Raw genomic sequence first — 23,254 nt, 5'->3', positions numbered from 1 at the left:
CAAATGGTCAGTTTGTTTTACACATTTCCACTTAAATGTACATGTATGACTTTTAATGTGCTTTTTCAGTTGAAGTGACTTTTAGGGGCCAGCACCTATCAATTAAGTACAAAAGAAAATATTAAGATGTCATTCTGATTTACATTGACCATGTAAAATACAAAAGAATGTTAGGGAGAAACAACTCCTTCTATTCAATTCAACCAAGTTTACTATCCCATCGTCAGGCACTTGTGATTAATTAACCATTTTTACCTGTCCCATTAATATCTTTTCAATGTAATTGTTTGAAAATATGGTCAAAAATGGAATACTTTTCATGCCAGGAGATAGTCATAGATTAATACATGTACTTTTTAAATATGATACGTCATTGTATTTATCATTTGATCTACATTTCACACTCACTTTCTATTAGTTTTATTACAGAAGAAATAATCTAAAAGCAAATAATGAAGTAAGAGAAACATAGTAAATCATGTGTACTGATGCAAGGAGTTTGGAATTTTCCCTATGTATGTAGGAAGGACTGAAACATTTAACCAGAGAATACAAGATTTGTATCAAAGATAAGGCTTTCTAGGTCCCTGCTTGAAATCATATCCCCAAAAGATTTGATTTCCCAATCATGTTCAAACATGTTTGGAAGACTTTTTTTCTTGTACATGCCATCATTTGCATTAATTTGTTTTTTTTAAAAAAAACATTGCAGAATATTTAAAGTTAGTGTACAATTTATATATTACAATATATAGATGGATGATGTCAAATAAATGACACCATACTGGTAGTGTGTAAACATTACTACCTTTGGGAAAGACAGATCTAGGAAGCCAAAAGGGAAAGACGTGGGACAACGTTTTGGTGGATGAGAAAGAAAAATCCCACCCCTGCTTAAGGCTCTGCAGGCCGATACAAAGCCGATCACACTATTCTGACACACTGTAAGATCTTCCTCTATATCACATTGGTTCATGTCTTAATTAAATAATTCCATCTAAACTATTTTTGAAATTTTTGCACAATATGATTTTAAGATGTAAAAATTGTCGTCCAAAAGGTTAAGTGCCAAACTTGCATAGCATCTGTATATCACAATTAGGAAAAAAGGCTGAAGTAAAATTAAAGACACCTTTATTGGTTCAAGGTAATGAAGGAGAAAGTCAGCATGTTAGCATGAGAGTCTAGTTAGTAAACAAAACTTTCTTAATCATGTAGCACAATATAAAATATTTCATCTTCATGTCCCAAGTATGTTGATTGAAAAATACATGGCATCAGTTATTAAAAATATGATTTCATTTACAATCACAATTTCACATGTCAGCAGGAAAATTTGCCATGGTAGTATGATTGTCAACACATTGATAAACAATCAATTACATGGGTCGCTACATCTGTTCATTTATTTCCTGAACATGTCATGGATGTATGATATAATAACTCTTGGCTACAAAAGTTAACTAAATTTAAACATCTACATGTTCTGAATTGTGAGACATGTTTTTGTAATAATGTGTAATTTTCAAACGAAATAATCATACTTTTTTTTATTAAAGGATATTTTCCTACTATAATGAAAAAATCTCATCTTTGCAGAAATTTTCAGTAGTTCTTTCCATAAATCTACAACCATTTCATACTTAGGAAGCCTCTGTTTTCATCAAATGGTTACTTAACTACAGGTATCGATAGTCTGTTGCTGTAACTCTTTGTAAACTTGGACTGGTTCTTTATCAAGTTACCACCAGGTATAGCCACCTCCCTTTACTCCAGTGAACCAGTCTGCACTTTGTTGAGTTCCTACCACAGTGTGACCCTGCATTACAGCAAGCTGAGCTGCATTGGGAGCAACACCTGGTGGAGGTGGCTGAAAATAATTTTAGAAGTCAATACTAAATTTATACATTATAATTTTATTCTTCTTTCATTTTCACCAAATTTATACATTATCTTTTTAAAGGTCATTCATAAGCAAGTGTAAGAGAAGTTAACTTCAACAAATGACTTAGAAATCTGTAGCATAAATAATACTTCTTTATTTTCTCTTTTCCCTTACAATCTGACAAATCCATATATCTCATGACTTGGTTCTATTCCGTTTATAAAGAAATGGTGTTTTGAAAAGGCACATTCATATAAAAGCAATCGTAATGTCCTAAACAAGAACATGCATCAAATATATCTCAGTGCAGTAATTTACAAAAAAAGTCATACATATTGGTAGTTGGAAATTTCTCCATAAAATTAGAAACCCTAATCCATTTGGACCACCTTGGCTGTTTCTACAACTGGATTGCCTGTAGGACTGGCCAAAATATTACAAGTTAAAAAATACATCAATGCATTCACAACTTCTCGGTCAATCCTAGTTTCTTAAATAACCCATGAAAGGCACATAAAGGTCTTGTGAAAATGTATCCACCATAATATCTGGAATACTTTCTGAGCTAAGTTGAATATAAGATCTGCTGTAGTGTAGACATAAATACTGATGAATAAAGGGCAATAACTCCATAATAAATGGACCTGACAAGACAAAACATTATAAAGTCAGTAATTTACCCTCCTAAATCTGACACAGCGACTGGCTACTTTATATTGCCCCCCGTTACCCCACTCAGGGAACACTGCCAACCCCATTACTTAAAATTCATTGGTATTTTACTATTCCAAATTGATCCTGAGCTATACTGGTTACTATGATAAGATCATATTAGGATAGCATGTTAATTAACAAGGGTCATAACTCTATCCAAGATAGAGCTGACATGACAAAACCCATGAAAGGCATAAAAAGATCTTGAGAAAATGCATCAACCATACTGCAACTATTTGGACCACCTTGGATTTTGACTGCCAGTACGACTTGTCAAAATTTTGCAAATTAAAAAATATATCCATGCATTCAAAATATCTTGGTCAATCCTAGTTTCTTAAATAACCCATGAAAGGCACTATAAGTCTTGAGAAAATGCATCCACCATATTTTTGCACCATAATATCCCGAGCTGGATATAAGATCTGCTGTAGTGTAGATATAATATTGATGGACAAAGGGCAATAATGTTATAATTGGACTTGACAAGACAAAAATGTATAAAGGCATCTATATGCGACAAGAAATTCATCTACCAAATGGCATCCAAATATGTGCAAGGAATGTAGTGGTATACTGTTTACGAGATACATGACTGGACAGACAAATGGACAGATTGATGGATGAAAAAAGAGATACGTAAACTGTGACATACATAAACTTGCAGATAGGCAATGAACCAAAAATATGTGCACCAACTGCGTTTTCTCAATCTTCAAGTGCACACACAGTATATAGTTCCGCTTCTCCCATCGTGTTTATGTGCAAATCATTATTATTACATTTTTCATGATGTTAAAGTTTCATCAAAGTTGCCCTTCACCATAATGTCAAAGCCATATGTAGCCTTGTAAAACTCAACTTACAGAAAAAATGACATACATAGAGGCCCCAGGAATGTAACCCTTATGTATCTCGGGGAGTGCCTGTACTGGGTTCAATATCTCATTACTTAAATGCCTAATGTCTTGTTACATCTCACTTTTTTGGGGTAAATTGGCTACCCTTTGTTCAACCATTCATATGGAAAGAATGCTTAACTCACAACATAGCCAATGGGAAGATAACTCTTATAGTACAAACGATACATACATTGAGCTAACCCTGCCAAATTGACCCTAATATTGTTCGATTTTTAATATCACGGTGCGATCATTATATCTAAAATGATTGCATCTCTTGCGGCATACCATGATTATCATGATGCATACCATGGTTATCATGATGAATATTGTGATTATCATGCTGCACACCATGATCATCATGTTGCATACTCTGATTATCATGCTGCATACCATGATGATCATGCTGCATATGTTGATCATCATGTTGCATACTGTGATTATGATGCTTCATATCATGATCATGTTGCATACTGTGATTATCATGCTGCATATCATGATCATCAAGCTGCATATTGTGATCATGCTGCATACTGTGATTACCATGATCATGCTGCATACTATGATCATCATGCTGCATACTGTGATTATTATGCTGCACACCATGATCATGTTGCATATTGTGATTATAATGCTGCATATTGTGATTAATATGCTGCACACCAAGATCATCATGCTGCATACCGTGATCATCATGCTGCATAGTGTGATCATCATGCTGCATAGTGTGATCATCATGCTGCATACTATGATTTTCATGCTGACAGATGTCAGATCTTACTTACAAAATATTTATTACAGATCACAACTCACAGGTATCCTGGGTTGTGCAATGCCATCAAACCGAGCACCTGCATCAAAAGCATTGCGTGCCATCATAATGTGTTGCTGCTGGGGAGGTATTGCTTGCTGGGCACACTGAAACTGACAACAGATGAATCGTGACTGGTTAAGGACAAGCATCTGATATATAGAATAGAAAGTAGTTCTTTTATGAGTGCAATATGAAGTTGCGTGTGTTCAGTATCATAAAATATTGAACGATTCTGACAATGCAAAGTTAACAGAGAAAAAAAATGAGCATATAATAATCTTTGACTCATATGACTCCTCTTTAAAAAGCCTTTGAAAACGAAAGATTATTATTGGGCAGACACAATGTTAGCTGTCTTAGTTATCAGTTTATTTACTGCTTCAAGTGTTAGGCCACAAGTCTCTGAAACTCCATCAGTGTAGCTAAAAAATGTCAGAAGATATGCGAATGAAATATACATACATATATATACAAACAGAGTTTCTTTCTTCTTCGATATTCTGACATTTTCTTCCTAGAGTGACAGTTTGAAAGGAGCACGGTTAGCCTATTCCTATGAGTAGTGTAAATTTTGCTTCCAAAATCACCTTTTAATTGTTACAGTCTAAATAGTTTCAGGTTTTCACAATGATATTTTAGTCACATCTAGCAAGGTGCCAACTTTTCACTGTATTACCACGCTCAGTTAATGTCAAATGATCAGATCTTTCCTCCTTACTAGTTGACGATCTTTCCATCTCACCAACTTTCCTAAAGAAATCAGTTCTCTTTTGTTTCAACATAATTCACAGCTGTTGTCCTTTAGTTATTTCTCTAATAGCAATTGCAGCACCTCAACAGCTTAAGCAGGTCTAGATCACAAGGCGCCTTCTACTCAAACAATAATTTCTATAAGTATGTAAGGGAATGAAATCATGATCAAAAGACATCAATTTTATCTTAATGGATTCTTTTTCTTATGTGTTCTATAAAGTGCATGTCTCTTCATCATTTTTGCAAGAAATCCATTATCCCATGGCCTGGCAACATCTCTGAACCAACGTGTATTGTAATTTCCATGCAGTGAACTATGAACAAATCACAAATCAATCATACCTGAAGTGCAATAGCTATCAGGGAACCTGGCTAGCAGTGTGCAAAACCAAAAAATTCTATCTTCCAGTATGTCCAATAACTCTGAAACCCTACAAGACATCTACATAATTATGTAGTTCTTACATTAAGTGTATATGAAATAAAATTAAGAAAATAAAAATAATTTTTTTATAGATAAAATATAGAAGATGAAGAAGTTAAATTATAACACAGCAGGCGTTACCACATGGTTTAAAAATTTCAACACAGCAGGCGTTACCACATGGTTTAAAAATATCAACACAGCAGGCGTTACCACATGGTTTAAAAATATCAACAGAGCAGGCGTTACCACGTGGTTTAAAAATTTCAACACAGCAGGCGTTACCACATGGTTTAAACATTTCAACACAGCAGGCGTTACCACATGGTTTAAAAATATCAACACAGTAGGCGGGAACGGCCTTAGCACACTTGGGGCCCGATTTGGAAAATTTTGGAGGGGCTCCCTGTGAACATGGCATTTGGAAATAAACTTTTAAACATGTATTATATTACAATGAACTTAAAATTTTCTTCCATCACTTTAAAATTACTTTCTCTCTAGAGATATGTTTTTAAAAAATTACAAACGCACAGAACCTGTTATGATATAAGCTTATATACCAAATCTAATAAAAATCTGAACCAGAAGTCCAGTCACCAGTTTTCACATGCCCAGGCAATCAGATGCAAGATTATCTCATTGAGAGATCTCTCCAGTACAAGCTTACATTTCTGTACAGAAATATGGCTTCTAGTAATGAGTACACTTCAGGTGAACTGAAGGACTTTAACTTGAGAATCTCACTCATCTGATATATAAAAAATGCTGTGTGTGTGTGTGTGTGTGTGTGTGTGTGTGCTTTGGACTTTTAACACAGCTTTAACAATTTTTAAGTCATATCGCTATGATGTGTACACATGACAGTTATCTAGCACTGGGACATAATGCCGCAGACATGTAGCATGATGTCTCACCCAGTCACATTATCCTGACACCAGGCCGACCAGTCCTAACATAACCTCCTAATGCTGAGTGCCAAGTGAGGCAGCAATTAGTACCATTTTATAAGTCTTTGGTATGACTTTGCCGTGGTTTGAACCCCAAACCTCATGCATCTGAGGTGGATGCTCAAACCATTCTAGTTCCAAACCCTATGCAGCTCAATGGCGTGTTGTTGTCTCTTAACTTGACATACTCACATTGGCATGTGATATCCTTTCCAGCTTGTATTCAGAAGAATGTGAATATTCCTTTTTATTTTCCTATGTTTATTAATAACACTTTTCAAGAGGCTTATTTTCCCTTTCGTCTTAAACATGAATCACTTGCATGACGCCATTTTGAAGAAAATTCTATGATCATGCAGATGCTTCGCATGAACAAATAGGTGCAGTTTAAAGCGTCTGATGTACTGCTGTAAAGTTAGTCTCGTTCCCTGACCAATTTCACTACTTCTAATATAAAACCCAGATCTAAATAAAACCCCGATGAACAAATTTTCCAGATTTTTCGGCAATGATCATTTTCCCGTAGTTTTTGCTTTTATGCCTTAAGTCCGTATTTTAAGGGTAATTTACATAAGACTTGCATCAAAATCGTAAGAGTTGGCAGATCTGAAATGGTGCAGGATTATTAATTACTATCTGAATGACCTGGCTTGACTTGGCTGCAACTGCCTCTACACTGAATGACCTTATGTATGGCTGTGCTGACAAACATCAACAAATTATGCACTACTTCAATTCTGATAATATACAATAACTGTAAAATGCCAACAACCAGTGACACAAGCCATGGGCAATGATCCACTATTCTCCTTTATCACCTATGGCAGCCTTGTTATTCATGAATATACATAAAACTGCTTCACTGATTAATGTGAGTACAGGTAAAAATTTGACACCACTGAGGCACAACATGACCTTTCATGCCATACGAAAGTTCAAAGTTTTTCTTTCAAACAGTCGCTTATCGATCAATACAAAGGGTATCTTAATTTGTGTGTGACATTGTGTTTATCAATAAGTACAAAGGGTATTTTAATTTATGCGTGGGACAGCATGCTTATCAATCAATACAAAGGGAATTTTAATTTATGTGTGGGACATCAAGTTTATCAATCAATACAAAGAGTATTTTATGTGTGTGACATTGTGCTTATCGATTAATACAAAGGGTATTTTAATTTATGTGCGAGACATCATGCTTATCAATCAATATAAAGGGTATTTTAAGTGTGGGACATCATGATTACCAATCAATACAAAGGGTATCATAATTTATGTGTGGGACATCGTGCTTATCAATCATTACAAAGGGTATTTTAATTTATGTGTGGGACACCGTGCTTATCGATCAATACAAAGGGTATTTTATGTGTGTGACACTGTGCTTATCAATCAATACAAAGGGTATTTTATGTGTGGGACATCATGCTTACCGATCAATATAAAGGGTATTTTAATTTATGTGTGAAAATGTGCTTATCGACCAGTACAAAGGGTATTTTAATTTATGTGGGACATCATGCTTATCAATCAATACAAAGGGTATTTTAATTTATGTGGGACACTGTGCTTATCGATCAATACAAAGGGTATTTTATGTGTGTGACACTGTGCTTATCAATCAATACAATGGGTATTTTAATTTATGTGTGAGACATCATGCTTATCAATCAATACAAAGAGTATTTTATGTGTGGGACATCATGATTATCGACCAACACGAAAGGTGTTTTAATTTATGTGTGAGACAGCATGCTTATCAATCAATATAAAGGGTATTTAAATTTATGTGTGGGACATCATGCTTATCAATCAATACAAAGGGTATTTTAATTTATGTGTGGGACACCGTGCTTATCGATCAATACAAAAGGTATTTTATGTGTGTGACATTCTTATCGATCAACACAAAGGATATTGTATGTGTGAGACATCATGCTTATAAATCAATACAAAGGGTATTTTAATTTGTGTGTGGGACATCATGCTTATCGATCAACACAAAGGGTGTTTTATCTGTGGGACATCAATCAATACAAAGGGTATTTTAATTTGTGTGGGACATCATGCTCATCAATCAATACAAAGAGTATTTTATGTGTGTGACATCATGCTTATCAATCAATACAAAGAGTATTTTATGTGTGTGACATCATGCTTATCGATCAATACAAAGAGTATTTTATGTGTGTGACATCATGCTTATCGATCAGTACAAAGGGTATTTTATGTGTGTGACATCTTGCTTATCAATCAATACAAAGAGTATTTTATGTGTGGGACATCATGCTTATCGATCAATACAAAGGGTATTTTATGTGTGTGACATCATGCTTATCAATCAATACAAAGAGTATTTTATGTGTGGGATATCATACTCATCGATCAATACCAAGAGTATTTTATGTGTGTGACATCATGCTTATCAATCAATACAAAGGGTATCTTAATTTATGTGTGTGACATCATGCTTATCAATCAATACAAAGGGTATTTTATGTGTGTGACATCATGCTTATCAATCAATACAAAGGGTATCTTAATTTATGTGTGTGACATCATGCTTATCGATCAATACAAAGAGTATTTTATGTGTGAGACCTCATGCTTATCAATCAATACAAAGGGTATTTTAATTTTTGTGTGGGACATCATGCTTATCAATCAATACAAAGGGTATTTTATGTGTGGGACATTGTGCTTGTTGAATTGTCTAATTATGTGAAAAACTAGGAAATCTCATCACAGGCAGCAAAAGGTGATAAATGTGCATATCAGATTGTTGCCATGTAATGCAACCAACTACTCCCAAAATGTAACCTTTATGTTGATTTCTTACCGCTGTATATGGAGGAGGGGGTCCTTGAGGGGGAATGCTGGCATATGCTTGATATGCGGCTCCATACATTGGTGGTGCACCAGTCATGGGTTGAGCCATTAATGGCATCCCTGGGAAAGAAAATTTTTCAAGAATATTCACATAATAATGATCATTTATTCACTAAATAATACTCATTACAAATTATTTTTAAATGTATTTGATACACGTACAGTACTACCCCTCTTGAAAGGCACCTCTCTAAAGAGGCCACTTATGATCAGAGGTCACCATTCATAACACCAAAATAACACATTTTGTTTTACAATCCCCCCACCATCATGTGCCAGACCATTTGTGATGGCAAGTTTCCAATGATGATGAGATGGCCTCTCAAGAGACAAACTACTGCATATAAAAAAATGTTATATGGTTTAACACCATTTTCAGCACAAGATAGGCTATACATGGCGGCCAGTATAAATGGTGGAGGAAGAACCCAAGAAAACCCCAGAAAGTACCACCAACCCAAGAGAAGCTACTGGCAATCTTTCTCACATACCCATATTGGCCGAGCCCGTGACTCGAACCCACGCAGACAGGTGAAATGGATGGCAGCTATCCATAATGTTAAGTGCTTTAGACCACTCCACAATTCGGAGCCCCGAAGAAAAAAAAGATTATTACATAGAGAGACATACAGCAAAACAGACTAACTACAACTGAATCTGCCTCAAATATCACCTTCATCATTCAATCACATGACTTAACCAGCCACGTTTTTAAACCACCAACAAAGTTTTTAAAAACAAAACCGGTATCAAAGGCACACCTTTTGCAGAGATCAGATTTCCTTTCCTGTCATAGCAGCCAAAAGTTTAAATGTAATGCTATGAAAAAAACTTTACACATTTTCAAACAGTCTTGTTGCTGTTATAAGGTTTAATGCCATTTTTCAGCACAAGATAGGCTACACATGGCAGCCAGTATAAATGGTGGAGGAAGAACCTGGGAAAACCCCAGAAAGAACTACTGACACATAAGAAGCTACTGGCAAGCTTTCTCATGTACCCAAATGGCCGAGCCCAAGACTCAAACCCATGCAGACAGTGGTGAGATGGCAGTGATCTGTAACAGTGAGTACATATGGTTCAGCGTCACTGACTTAATGCGGAGCAACATAAACTGAAACTGCTGTCATGTTTCTCCATGAAGATCCGAAGTAACTCGGCCACATAGAATGAGTACGAAGGCCTTCCGAAATATGAAATATGAAACACATCACGAATAAGTATAACATTATAACATGATGAAACTTGGTTTGAATGTTTAACCTATAGGAATAATGACGATCTGGAAATGTATGATGTGCCAAGATAAGAAGTATGTGTTGTTTGCACAAAGTCAGAACTACATGTACCTGTATCGACAAGGCTTATTGAATATTTAACTAAGACATAGACATGCACACCTCAAGGAAATACTTGACTATGATCGAATTCAATACACTGTCAAGGAATATGTTGGAAACTATTGTAGAGAATCAGGAATCTGCCATTGTATTATGACTTCTTCGATATAATTTAAAAAATCACTTGAACACAGGTCCTGTCATTTTCGTTGCACGGTATAAGAAACAACTAGATGGAAACAATCTAGATTCGTTCATTCGATAACGTTATTTACTAGATTTGGATCCCTTTAGATCTTTTGACTTGATAATGGATTATTACCTTTAGAAAGGTTTTTTGTTCATGGAATAAATATTTCTTTTGGTATATTTTTAATGCGATTATTCCAATCGGGTTTAGAGTTGCTATTGCCACAGCAGCTTCGTCCGAAATGTTGACCCGTAACAAAGATTATATTTCCGTGTTTACGAGGTATTATTAATACCTCTTGTAAGCAAATAATCGTGAAGAAGGGGAACTAAATTAGTATCAATGTTAGCATCATGGTCACGTATAACTGTCATTATATTTAGATTTCGGGATAATCTCTAATGTATATTTGTATTTTCTAGATTTACTTGTACACAAATATTCAAATATCCATATTAACTAATTTTACACACTGCAACCATTTTCCAAAGTTACAATTCAATTTAACAGTTGCAAAATCTAGAATATCACATGAATAAAATAAACTAGTTTACTACGAAGTAACAAAATAGCAAATTACAATATTAATTCTAACCACGAGCTAGCAATCTACATAATTCTTTACATAATCATAGCTCATTTCTCAAATACGCATGTAAATTAAACACTACGTGTGGTAATTCTACGTACTAATGATTCTAGTAATGAAGTATACATACTGCACATAATTACAATTACAATGCCGTAATATTCTGCAACAATCGAACAAATAAGTCATTGACCTTTACGAAGCTTTGTCTTTCCTTAGAATTTCCTAAGTTTTCCCGCCAATTTACGAGTGGCTATCCCGGAGTTATTGCTTTATTGGTGTGGTCCGTCTCAGAATTACGTCATTTGACGAACCCATTAGTACCTAAAGTTCTAGGATTTTACGTGTGTGTCTTTCCTTTTTAGTAAGTATGTTGTTTGTATATTTTTATTTCAAATTTCATTTGGATTAATATTCATAGGGTTTATACGCCGCCCTAATCCAGTGTCTCAGTACTCCATTACCCTGGCTGATTTTGGGGTTATTTGCTTGAGTGATCCAGGCCAGTGGATTGATGTTGTCTGATGTATGCTATGTGTTTGTTCTATTTTGTTTGGTTGCTTTAATTCTTGTGTTTGTGTTCGGATTGACTCTGATGAGTCAAATCTTGTCGATTTTTTTTAAATTTTTTTTTTTTTATAGATTGTGGGGTATAGAAGAATTTTAGTGTGAGTAGTAGATTGTAGAGAAGTCGTAGAGTGTATTGTGTGAGTAGATACGGTATAGGTAGTACTTGTGTGTTGATGTATGTACCGTAGGTGTAATTGTTGTCAGAGATAGTGCAGTCTTACAAGGACCTCTCTTTACAGAAAATTTCTGTCTTATGATAAAATGAAGAAGAGAAAAAATATATATAATTTTTTTAAAAATTTGTTTACAAGTTTTCATGTTTTTATATCTTATTCATTTTGGATTATGTCATTAGTATTCAAAATCGTCCCTTCTTACTTTTATAATGGAGTTAATATACCCTATTATGTCATTGTATATATTCTTTTCATCAATGTTATTTGTAAATAAAAGTTCCATGTTTACTTATAATTTTATTTTTTATGTCTTGACTATCTGTATCGTTGTTTGGATATTATAATATCATATGCTCTTCAGAATCAGTATGTTTCTTAATTAACCTGCATCTTGGTATTATGTTAATTAAATGTCTATCGAAAGCAGCTGCACCAGTCATCCAGCTTCCATGTAGATATAAAAAAATAATCTATCTTGTATAGCTGTTGATTTAATTCTCGCGTATTTTTTCCTTTTTATTGACCAAGCTGGGTTCGGATGTTTGAATTCTTTTTAGTGTTCGTCTTGATTTGCTATCGCATTTAGTACATTATACATGTTCTTAATTTTGTCCCATAATTTTGTTTCTCCCTACATTTGTATAATAATTCGCTTATTCATCAACACTTTCCTGAGGGTTTAGAAGGTAGATTATTTTGATAGATTTTATTACTAAAGCGGCATATATATATATATATATATATATATATATATATATATATATATATATATATATATATATATATATATATATATATATATATATATATTTAAGCTTCCCATGGTAATTGTGGGAGAGCTATTTAGATATTTAAATCTGTTTAAAATATTTGATATTTGTAGTAGACTTATCCTGGGTAGGGCTAATCCTCCTTTTTCCTTCGGTCTGCATATATGTTGATGTTGCTTTAGCTTTCCAGCACGAAGTTTCACAATTACTGAAGTTTCTAGTCTATATTACTCAATTAAATTCGGACTGAAATGGTGACAACACCCTCTCTCAATTCCGACTGGATATCGATTCTACTCTGTTTTATTCATCTTAGGAGACAATGCTCCGACCGTCTGTCAACGTGGTGAGATTTACGACGCCAATAAGGGCCTTTGTTCTTGAGCAAAGCTTTCAACGTCCACATGTGATTTTTGACACCCAAGAAAGCTGCCTTTCGTAACAATTACGAACAGTTGACACCCAAGAAAGCTGGCTTTCGTAACAATTACATACATTGGGCATTGCGTACAATGTATGTGGCAACCACCACGATACCAGATCATGGGGGCTGCTATGTTGGTCTTCTTCCAATCAACCCGGTACCTTAACTGACAGTCATATTGTACACAGGAAAAGATCACACAAATGTGCGCATACGTATGTTGTCTGAAAATGGACCTTTGCTGATAAAGAATGTTCTCATGTGTAGAAGAAAAGATCATCAAATAGCAACATGTACACTAACTTCGTCTTGAATTATTAAGTACGAAAACTCCTTTTCTTGTGTACACATTACTATTTGCAAAAAGAAAACTTGTTAGTAATAATACAAACAATAATAATAATACTAATAATTAGTACCATTTTTTATAAGTGTTATGGTATGCTTCGGACAAGGATCGAACCGACGACCTCCGGCATCCGAGGCGGACGATCTAACCACTAGTCCACCGGAGCGGTCATACATACATACATACATACATACATACATACATACATACTAATAATAAAGTAATAATAACAAAGTATTTCCACCTTATTTTTATTATATGGATGTATCAATGCATTGAATGAGCGGAGCATAAGGATAATAAATGATTCATTTAAATTTAGTAAGATCGATACCGAAAAATATTCAAAGCATCTCATCGGGAATATTAATCATTGTAGTTCTATTCACATTAAACAATGGCCTTTTTGTTATAGACAATGTTTGAAGAGAAATTTGATCTTTCAGTGTATAACGTTGTCAGTTCTGAGACGATAATTCTCTCCAGATATCCGATGATTTTTTAGAAACGTAGAAAGGACCTGGCGTATTGACTTGGATGGTATAGTACTTGTCTTGAGTTAGGAAGGTCTCTGGATCAGGTTCCTCCATGGTTTAAATATTTTCAAAGCTGATGTCTGGTGGCCCAAGAATACGAATTTTAGTCTCTGTAAATACCTGTTTTCATTAGTTAAAAAGACACACGAAGGGGAGGTGGATCGTTTTTGAAAGTAGGGACAAGTGTCTCAGAAACTGATCGAGTGCATTGTCAAAGCTGATGCATGTGATAGAGCGCCCGTCTAAATTGGGGGATGGGGGTTCGGTGCATGGTTTGAGCCCCATCTCAACATACAGCTCTTTTTCTGTGGCACATGGATCAGTGGCTTTGTTTCCTCGCTTCCATGCAAAATGTTCCTGCACGTGTTACGATTTATCCAGCATATATTTTGAATTAGAACGGCACAGTCGTGTCTGTCCAGAAATCGTACACTCGGAGAGCTTACCTGCCACGTATAATCGACACTCAGTATACATCAAAAACAGGACTTCTGATTCATCAGAAATAAAGTTCACGATAAACTAAGAGAACCCAAATCGGTGTGGACATTATTAGCCTGACACGTGATCAAATTCGCATGAAAACATCGAGTACAGTGTACTCAGATGACCTTTTCGTATTTCATCCACTAACTTCATTACCATGTTATTAATATTTATTTAAACTAAAGTATGTTCCAATCAAACTCATATCTCTGAGGAATTGATTTAAACTGCGATAGACCAGTTTTCAGGTACAATGTTATAGATAACCTCAATAACAGATTTATCAAACGCGTACACCCCACCCCACCCCCACCCCGTGAGCACTGCAGTTGGAAATAAACTTTTAACTTAGTTTTGTATGATATTGAACTTATCAGTTTCTTCAACGGACATGTAAGCCCGATTAGAATAGATCTCAAAAAGATAAAAATGTGGCAGTGTTCCAGAAATAAAATAAAGCAACACTCTGGTTGTCTCTCGGGCCTACCATTTTAACGACTTTTGTTTTGGTCGATTGACTTTCATTTCAGAGACAAACATGTAAGCGAGGGATACACTTGTTTCTCGACATGTCGCAATAAAAGAGATTGTAATATCCGAAGGTTCAGGTAAATAATCTTATGGGTTTTATGATACAGGAATAGCACTTTCCTCTATGTATTGTGTAGAGTTGTATCTGACAACATTAATTTATGTGTAACATGCATACTATTTTACAAATTAAGTTTAGATAAACTATCAAAGTGGCTCTTTGCAAAGAACATGAGGAGTATGCGTCAGTGAAAAGAGGGCTAACATTGCTACAGATTAGACAACCCCTACCTACCCCAGTCCTCATTTCCTGGATGGATACTCCTAATTTTATTTGTACGAACCCCCTGTGTAAACCATCAAGCGCTATGTTTTTATTGAATCTTGTATATAACCCATGGGGAACCTCATTTACATACAACTATTTTACCCGTGGTGCTGACCACTGAAGACTAAGACCACATGATAAGTTAGGTCATGATCATGAGAAGCTGATTGGTGTGTGTGTGTGTGTGTGTGTGTGTGTGTGTGGTTGATTTTTAACGTAACAATTTTTCAGTCATATCGCTACGATGTTTGCAGCGTGGCAGTTTATAGTGATGTCTAGCATTAAGTCATCATGCCAGATACATGTAGCATGATGTCCCACCCAGTCACATTATCCTGACACCAGGCCGACCAGTCCTAATACTAACCTCTTAATGCTGAGTCCTAGCGATGAAGAATAGAACACATAAGATATAAATTGTATAGTAGCATGCTGGTCCTACCGTGCTTACTCATAGGAAAGCTGGAACCACTGAAACATGGAAAACAAGAAACATAAGGCGTGTAATTTTATATACAGTAAATTGTATTCAACTTTATGTAAAGTATTTCTGGTTATGATTCTGAACAGAAAGAAGTCTCTCTATTCTTTGGGAATGGAATTTTATATTTTGTTATGATGTTGTAGCCACTAAGATTGTCTGTGCTTATTAATTATTTACAGTAAATAATTTCAATTGTAAACTAACACTTATAATGCTGATTGCAACTTTGGAATTCAAGGCACTGCAGTTCATTACATACTTGAATGGTCTGAAGTCCTGAATAACGTAATTGTTATGCATGTGTTCAAAATATAGAATGAGATACATAATGTGATAATGGAATACAAATAGAAGTATTTTGTCTCCTCGTCAACTCTATCTGTATATCTGCCCAACTATATTTTCGATTTTGTAGAACTTACACATGGTAATGACTTTCTGTTTTGATTGCTGTATATATCTTAATATATATAAAATACCAGAAGACGAAGGAATACAGGTGTAGATACCCAAATTCCATAAATAATGTAACCATAATTTGTAATTATGTAATCCACAAATAATTTGTCAAGTTGCTTGAAGAATGAATAGTCACAAATTACTTAGTTTAACAGTTGAGTAGTATTACTTAAATCTAGGAAATAACAAAGCTTTCGTATTCATAGATATTCTCAATAGTAAAATCTGGATATTTGATGTTTGTACTGCTATTTGAAATATCATCAAGTGCGGTTGTAACAATATGTCAATGTCACATATATGTACAGACTTTAGTATATCTCCTTAGTAATTGAGGTGTTTCTTTGCTCTCCATGTATGTTCCCTTATCCCTTCTTATCTGTCTCTTCTTGGTATGTTATTTTCTATTTCTTAAAGAGAGTAGAATACCTTTTAGGATAAGTGTGCGTGTGTGTGTGCATATATATATATATATATATATATATATATATATATATATATAGAGAGAGAGAGAGAGAGAGAGAGAGAGAGAGAGAGACAGAGAGAGACAGAGACAGAGAGAGACAGAGAGAGAGAGAAGAATAGAATAGTGTTTATTTGTATTACAGGACTTCATACATATCTATACATTATGCGGTACAAAAAGATTTTTAGTGCCTAACAAATGAACAACGTATCTATTGGAAATGTTATACATGAAAGTAATCATTACTGCATTTTTTTTATTGGGTGAAATATAAATACATATTTCACCATATTTACACACACTAATTTGACGACAACCCTAAAGCCTGCATGGAGCAAATTTTGTTATATTGATCTAAAGTCTTGAGTTGGAGGAATAGATAATAAACGGTTTCTCTAATCTTTAAGGGTTTTATAATAAACGTTGCTAAATTAGCCACCAGGATTTTACTAACATTTATTTTGTTTAAAAGTCCCAAATGTTTGTAATGTTGGATTTTTATATACAAAGTGGGTTATGTTTTTTTTTTCGTAAATCTCTATAGTGCGGACAAGCAGTAATAAAATAGAATTCATCTTCAATATTAACGTTACTGATATGACACAATCTTTCGTCATAACAAAAACTTTCGTATATTTCGTTATCTCTGACTGGCAAGTTCCCCGCTCTAACTATAGTGATTATATAACAAAAATGCATTTCTCCTAACAATTCTAGATACATTTGAAAAGTGAATTATGTCCCCAAAGATCTCTTGAAACGCAGTCTTTCAATCGGCTTCATCTCATCCTTACAAATATCCAATACACATTTTCCTTTTATGCTATTTCGTTCATTTTGATTAAATGAATGTAAGACGCTAATGATTTAAACCTGAATGAGGTGTTAAATGAAGAAAGTAAAGCAATAAAAACACAGCATGGTTACAATGAACGCGCATTGATTCACTGTCCTGCGTGCGCATTGAAATGAGTGTGGAATATAAACTAATCAAAATGGCGAACCAACAATAGCTAATGCAAGCATTTAATTGTACTCACAGTTAATCTATGACATTATGATGCTTGAATTAACACTGCAACCAATCATAATTTTTTTAAAAAATATCCTACATCTTTGTTCCCCTTTCTGTTCTTCGGTTTGAGTGCATCTTTTACCATCATTCTTAGCTGCCAAGAAATCGTTGCAAAACACAGGTGAAAATACGACTTACTCGTTTATTCGCTGATTTTCGCCCTTTTTGTGCTACGATGATTTAGACAGAGCGCTGGGTAAAACTGGTATGTGGGGAGAGAGAGAGAGAGAGAGAGAGAGAGAGAGAGAGAGAGAGAGAGAGAGAGAGAGAAGTGGTTTGGGGATTTCGAAGAATTACCAAAAGGTCATTTTTGTTATGGTCAATCCATGTGCTTCTCTGTTAGTCTATTATGGGGGGAGGGGAGCTGCCTTCTGACATTTTAAGTTGCAGAACTTTATTACCAGAAGAAAAAGGTATTAAATTGATTACAGTGTGTGTGTGTGTGTGTTTCCTCCTAGCCAAGTAATTTACCGTATAATCAGGCTATTGCAACAGTCACTCTCTCTTTCCACAGATTTCCCCTTATTTTGTCCCTTATCACTGAGACAGACAAAAAGGTAAAGCAGAAAGGATTGTGTAGATTACCATGTCTAATTCATTTAGAAAACTGGGATTATTTATATTTTATATTTTTTTCCCGTTTTTTGGTTATGTTAGTATTAATTAATGATTTTTTTTTTCACTACTGATCAATAGAATCGCTAGCCTGCTATTGAAGCAATAGTTACAGTCTACGTATTAACGCGCCATGATCGGATCATATATATATATATATATATATATATATATATATATATATATATATATATATATATATATATATATATATATATATATATATATATATATATAGTTAATTATGTTAGTATAAGGTGTCGTTATCTGTCCATCCGGCAAAGGATTTGTGTGAATATAAATATTTGTGGCAATTTAAAATTACTTTTGGGATTATATGCTTACATTTGGGAATTGAATATTAGGTCTTAAAGAGAATTTAAAAATATATATTTCACTATTGTTAACTACCGGAATTGGCAATACTGGGTCGATATGAGACACATTTTGAATCCAATGTTAGTGGTTTAAGCGAAGTCTACTAGAATTGTACACGGTCGAGGCGGTATTGGGATCAATGGAAATTTAATTTTACGTATTACACTTTGCGACATATGGGAATTTAACATAACGGAATATTCCAGGGTTAGTGAAACTTCAACAGATTGGGTCTGCCGCAGCTAATAAAAGATACTGCTACTACTATTACTACTACTACTACTACTACTACTATTAATAATAATAAATATTATTATTATTTCTTTTGTAACAAATATTATCGACTAATTTAATAATAATAATAATAATAATAATAATAAAATATAATAATTATTCTAATTTATTTTGTTATGAAAAGTGTCGACTAATTTACTAATAATAATAATAATAATATGGCTAGGGCATTATGTTATATGAAGTAGTTATTCTTTTTTGGAATTAAGTCATTTTGTGTGGGGTGGAGAGGAGCTATTCAAGTTAGCGGGGATTTGCGCAACCGCGCCACAATGACAAAATACTACTACTACTACTACTACTACTAATAATAATAATAATAATAATATCAATGAATTCGACTACTGCGGAAATCCGCTCTCCTCAGCACAGCAAATACAGCTTGAGATCGAAAACCACCAGAAGCGCATCGATCTCAAGATAAGAAGAGACTGGCCTAAAAACTCAGAGCAAATACTGCAAATAATAATAATAATAATAATAATAATAGTAGTAATAATAATAATATATAATAATTGGCGATATTTTTCTTTTGAAAGATTAATAGTTTTGCAGAGAACTTTTTCACTTTTGTACAGAACTACGCAGTAAAACTGTCAACAAGAATTAGTACTGTTGCTAAGGTAGGGGAGAGGGTGGGGATGGAGCAGAATGGGAGGTGAGGGTTTGGGGTGGGAGAGATGTGCATCTTTTTGTGATCTCTACCTTCATTGAAACAAAAGGGAACATAATATGAAAAACGTTTATCACTCACCGGTAGTTGTTATCTGTATATTATCTATATATTATCTATATATTATCTATATATTATCTATATATTATCTATATATTATCTATATATAAACGAGCAAAATAAGTATCAACCAAGGTGTTTGTATTTATAGCATTTCTCTAAATCTTAAAACACTTTTGGGGGAATCGAGGATAAAGTGTAGGTGATTGTATTCTACCTTTTAAAGCTTGATATATATATATATATATATATATATATATATATATATATATATATATATATATATATATATATATATATATATATACCAGCAATCGCGTATATCTATCCATTGTAGCGATACGGCAAACGGAAAATTTAGAGTAAACAATTCAAAGAAATGCTTAAATAATAAATTTCTCCGCAACTATTGAATAAATAATGAAATGTATTCCTTTGATGTGGGCATTCTTTATTAGGATCTATTGTGATCGGATTTGAGTGTATAATTTGACGCAGTCGCTTTATGAACATTTATACTTTATTCATGTCAGAAAATATTTACAAGCTTGTCACAAGGACGTCTGCAAAGAAACAGCCAATCGAAAACAAATACATAGGTGAATTATTCAAACCATACCACTCTCTATCCGGCGTGACAGGCATTCAAAAGTATTAGCTCTGTATCCACTCTGCTAAACACAACGTTTCGACTTTCGAAATGACCACGTTTGTCTGGTGGAACTCAGATGCAATCAGTGGAACTGTCAGTAAATTTCACTTGGTAGAGAGTCAGCCCAATTCGTATTCAAACAAACTTGGGTGAAGAGAACGCTGCTTTTGCGACTGGATACGTTTGTGCCATTTTTATAATGATTGGAATATGGATCTAAGGCAGTTCAAAGACTCCTAGTTTTCCTCCATTATCTCTTGTGAACAACGTAAATATTTCTGCTCTGTGGAGACAACTGCTATGCGCTATTTAGGTGACAAGATATTTCTGATCTTTATACGACCACAGACAACTGATAAATGCTAATTTGATGACTGGATATTTCTGACCTTAAAGCTTGTTATAGGATTGGAGAGAAGTGATAACTGTTATTTGAACGACAATATATGTCTGATCTTATGGCCAGTTATAGGACCACAGACAAGTGCTAACGTTTCCCTGGATGACTGGATATTTCTGACTTCAAGGCCTGTCATAGGACTGCAAATAAATTTCTAAATGTTATTAGGATGGCATAACAATAAACACCTAAATCTTTAAAAGTAACGTCGAGAATTAAAAACACAAATACCTGGATAGTCTTATACTTTGCTTTTGGATTGGTCGTATGCACATTTGCAGTCTTTAAGCATTTCAGGTATTTTTATCAAGAAAAGTACCAGTACTTAATGCTGAAAACAGGTTTTCTGTCCATGCATCTGGAAAGTAAATTAGGTGACACAGGCCTTTAGAACATTATACAGAGATCAAACCAAAGTGTTGCACTTCATTTTCTGAAACAAAATGAGTGATAGGATGTCAGTTTCAAAAGAAAGTCTGTTTCGATTCGGAATCGTCATTTCCGTGTTGTTTATATTTTACTTCCATTTGATGGACGCAACGTGCAAAGGTCACGTGATTAAAGCAGGAAAACTTGAGTGGGGTAAATTATACGACGGGGACATAATACGATCTTTCTTTGATATTTCTCTAACACGTTGCGTTGAGGAATGTTATAGACGATTGCATTGTCTTGCGATAAATTATCAACGAAGGTTCTTACTGTGTATTCTATTTGAAAAGACTCACAGGATCCAATCTACAGAAGACAGGGATGTCGTGTTCAGTAACGTTTCCACTTGGAACTTAGACCTAGGGTTATGTGAAAGAGAAGCTTGTAAAAATCTAGAAAGATGTGAACAAAACCCTGCTGGAGGAAGAAACTGCACGAAGAGTGAATGCCCAGCTCCACCCAAAATCACAAACGCGAACTTAAACGTTCTTGACAGGGCATTTGGAACTAAAAGCTTGTATGAATGCGATCCTAAATACGTTGCGATTGGAGAGCTCAGCACCACGTGCTTGCCATCAGGAAATTGGTCAGATGCTTCAGGTCGCTGCATTTCGTGTCCCATATCTACGGATCCCATAGATACTGATTCTTACACTTATGCGTATGAGTCAATAAACAAAATCTGCTACAGAGTAAGTATATTTCAATGGACTGGTTCTGGTGCAAAAACAATGTGCGAATCTGAGAAAGGACAACTAATTGACTTGAACACTGTAGAGAAATTTAACTTCTTCACGTCTCTTGTTACACTAAATAAAGTCGTGTCAGCCAGAGAACCTAGATATTGGATTAATTCGCTGTCTGCTGGAGGAGAAGTTTTCAAACAGGGCCTGTTGTCATGGAAAAATGGTAGCAACTTATTATCCATCACATCCGTCGATCCTTGTGTTGCTGTTAATGCGGAACTGAATTTCACGATGGAAACGTTTATGTGCAATGACGGGTCATCCAACTTTAGGTTTGTCTGTGAAAAAATTGAATGACATGAATCAAGAATGAAATTTATGACATCAAAATTGAAAGTGATAATGTGCTTGCTTTTGCATTGATATAATCGTCTATTCCTTCTAGCTTACTTAAAACAGGTTGATACAAACACATGTATATAAGAATCTTCTCTCTCTCTCTCTCTCTCTCTCTCTCTCTCTCTCTCTCTCTCTCTCTCTCGTCCTCAAATCTGATTTCGCTGAAATAAAGATTTTAACTGATTTTGTGTAGTTAAGTTGAATCAAATAGTTTCAAGGCAGACTGAGATACTTAGTTATCAAATGCAGTCATTCCACATGGTAGCGGTCCGTTACAGGACAGACCGGGATGTTGTAGTGTGAATTTAATAGTTGTGATATGTGTGTTTCTCTAATTAATTCAGAAAGCTTTAATCTTGAACACAGGCGTATATTGTAAATGTAAACAACACACATTTCCAAGTGATACATAAATATTTTTAATTTATGTACTGTATTTTGCAACTGCCAAAAGCAGTGTGTAAGTGAAACAAAAATTCGGAATAATTATACTAGTTGTAATGATATATTATGGAAATATGGCTGCATAGACATAAAATACCATATGCCTAAACATTGTAG

At 34.5% G+C, this 23,254-nt stretch overlaps 2 protein-coding genes across 2 annotated transcripts; one reads left to right on the top strand and one right to left on the bottom strand.

The window, feature by feature from the left end:
- Positions 1-1,114: 1,114 nt before the first annotated feature.
- Positions 1,115-14,329, bottom strand: LOC149791969 (uncharacterized). Its single transcript, XM_089969508.1, has 4 exons — positions 14,260-14,329; positions 9,282-9,391; positions 4,315-4,419; positions 1,115-1,870 (listed from the first exon to the last, which is right to left on the bottom strand). The coding sequence occupies exons 1-4, from the start codon at positions 14,327-14,329 to the stop codon at positions 1,742-1,744; spliced, it is 414 nt and encodes a 137-aa protein (XP_089825634.1). The 3' UTR covers positions 1,115-1,741.
- A 7,290-nt stretch (positions 14,330-21,619) lies between these two features.
- LOC149791968 (uncharacterized) lies at positions 21,620-22,757 on the top strand. The gene has a single exon (XM_089969507.1). The coding sequence runs from the start codon at positions 21,620-21,622 to the stop codon at positions 22,649-22,651; it is 1,032 nt and encodes a 343-aa protein (XP_089825633.1). The 3' UTR covers positions 22,652-22,757.
- Positions 22,758-23,254: the final 497 nt, after the last annotated feature.

This window comes from Sinohyriopsis cumingii, chromosome 9 (assembly GCF_028554795.1).
Source record: "Sinohyriopsis cumingii isolate HCF-2022 chromosome 9, ASM2855479v2, whole genome shotgun sequence".
NCBI lineage: Eukaryota > Metazoa > Mollusca > Bivalvia > Unionida > Unionidae > Sinohyriopsis > Sinohyriopsis cumingii.
Note: the sequence above shows the minus strand (reverse complement) of the source record. Positions and strands in the feature narration are given on the sequence as shown.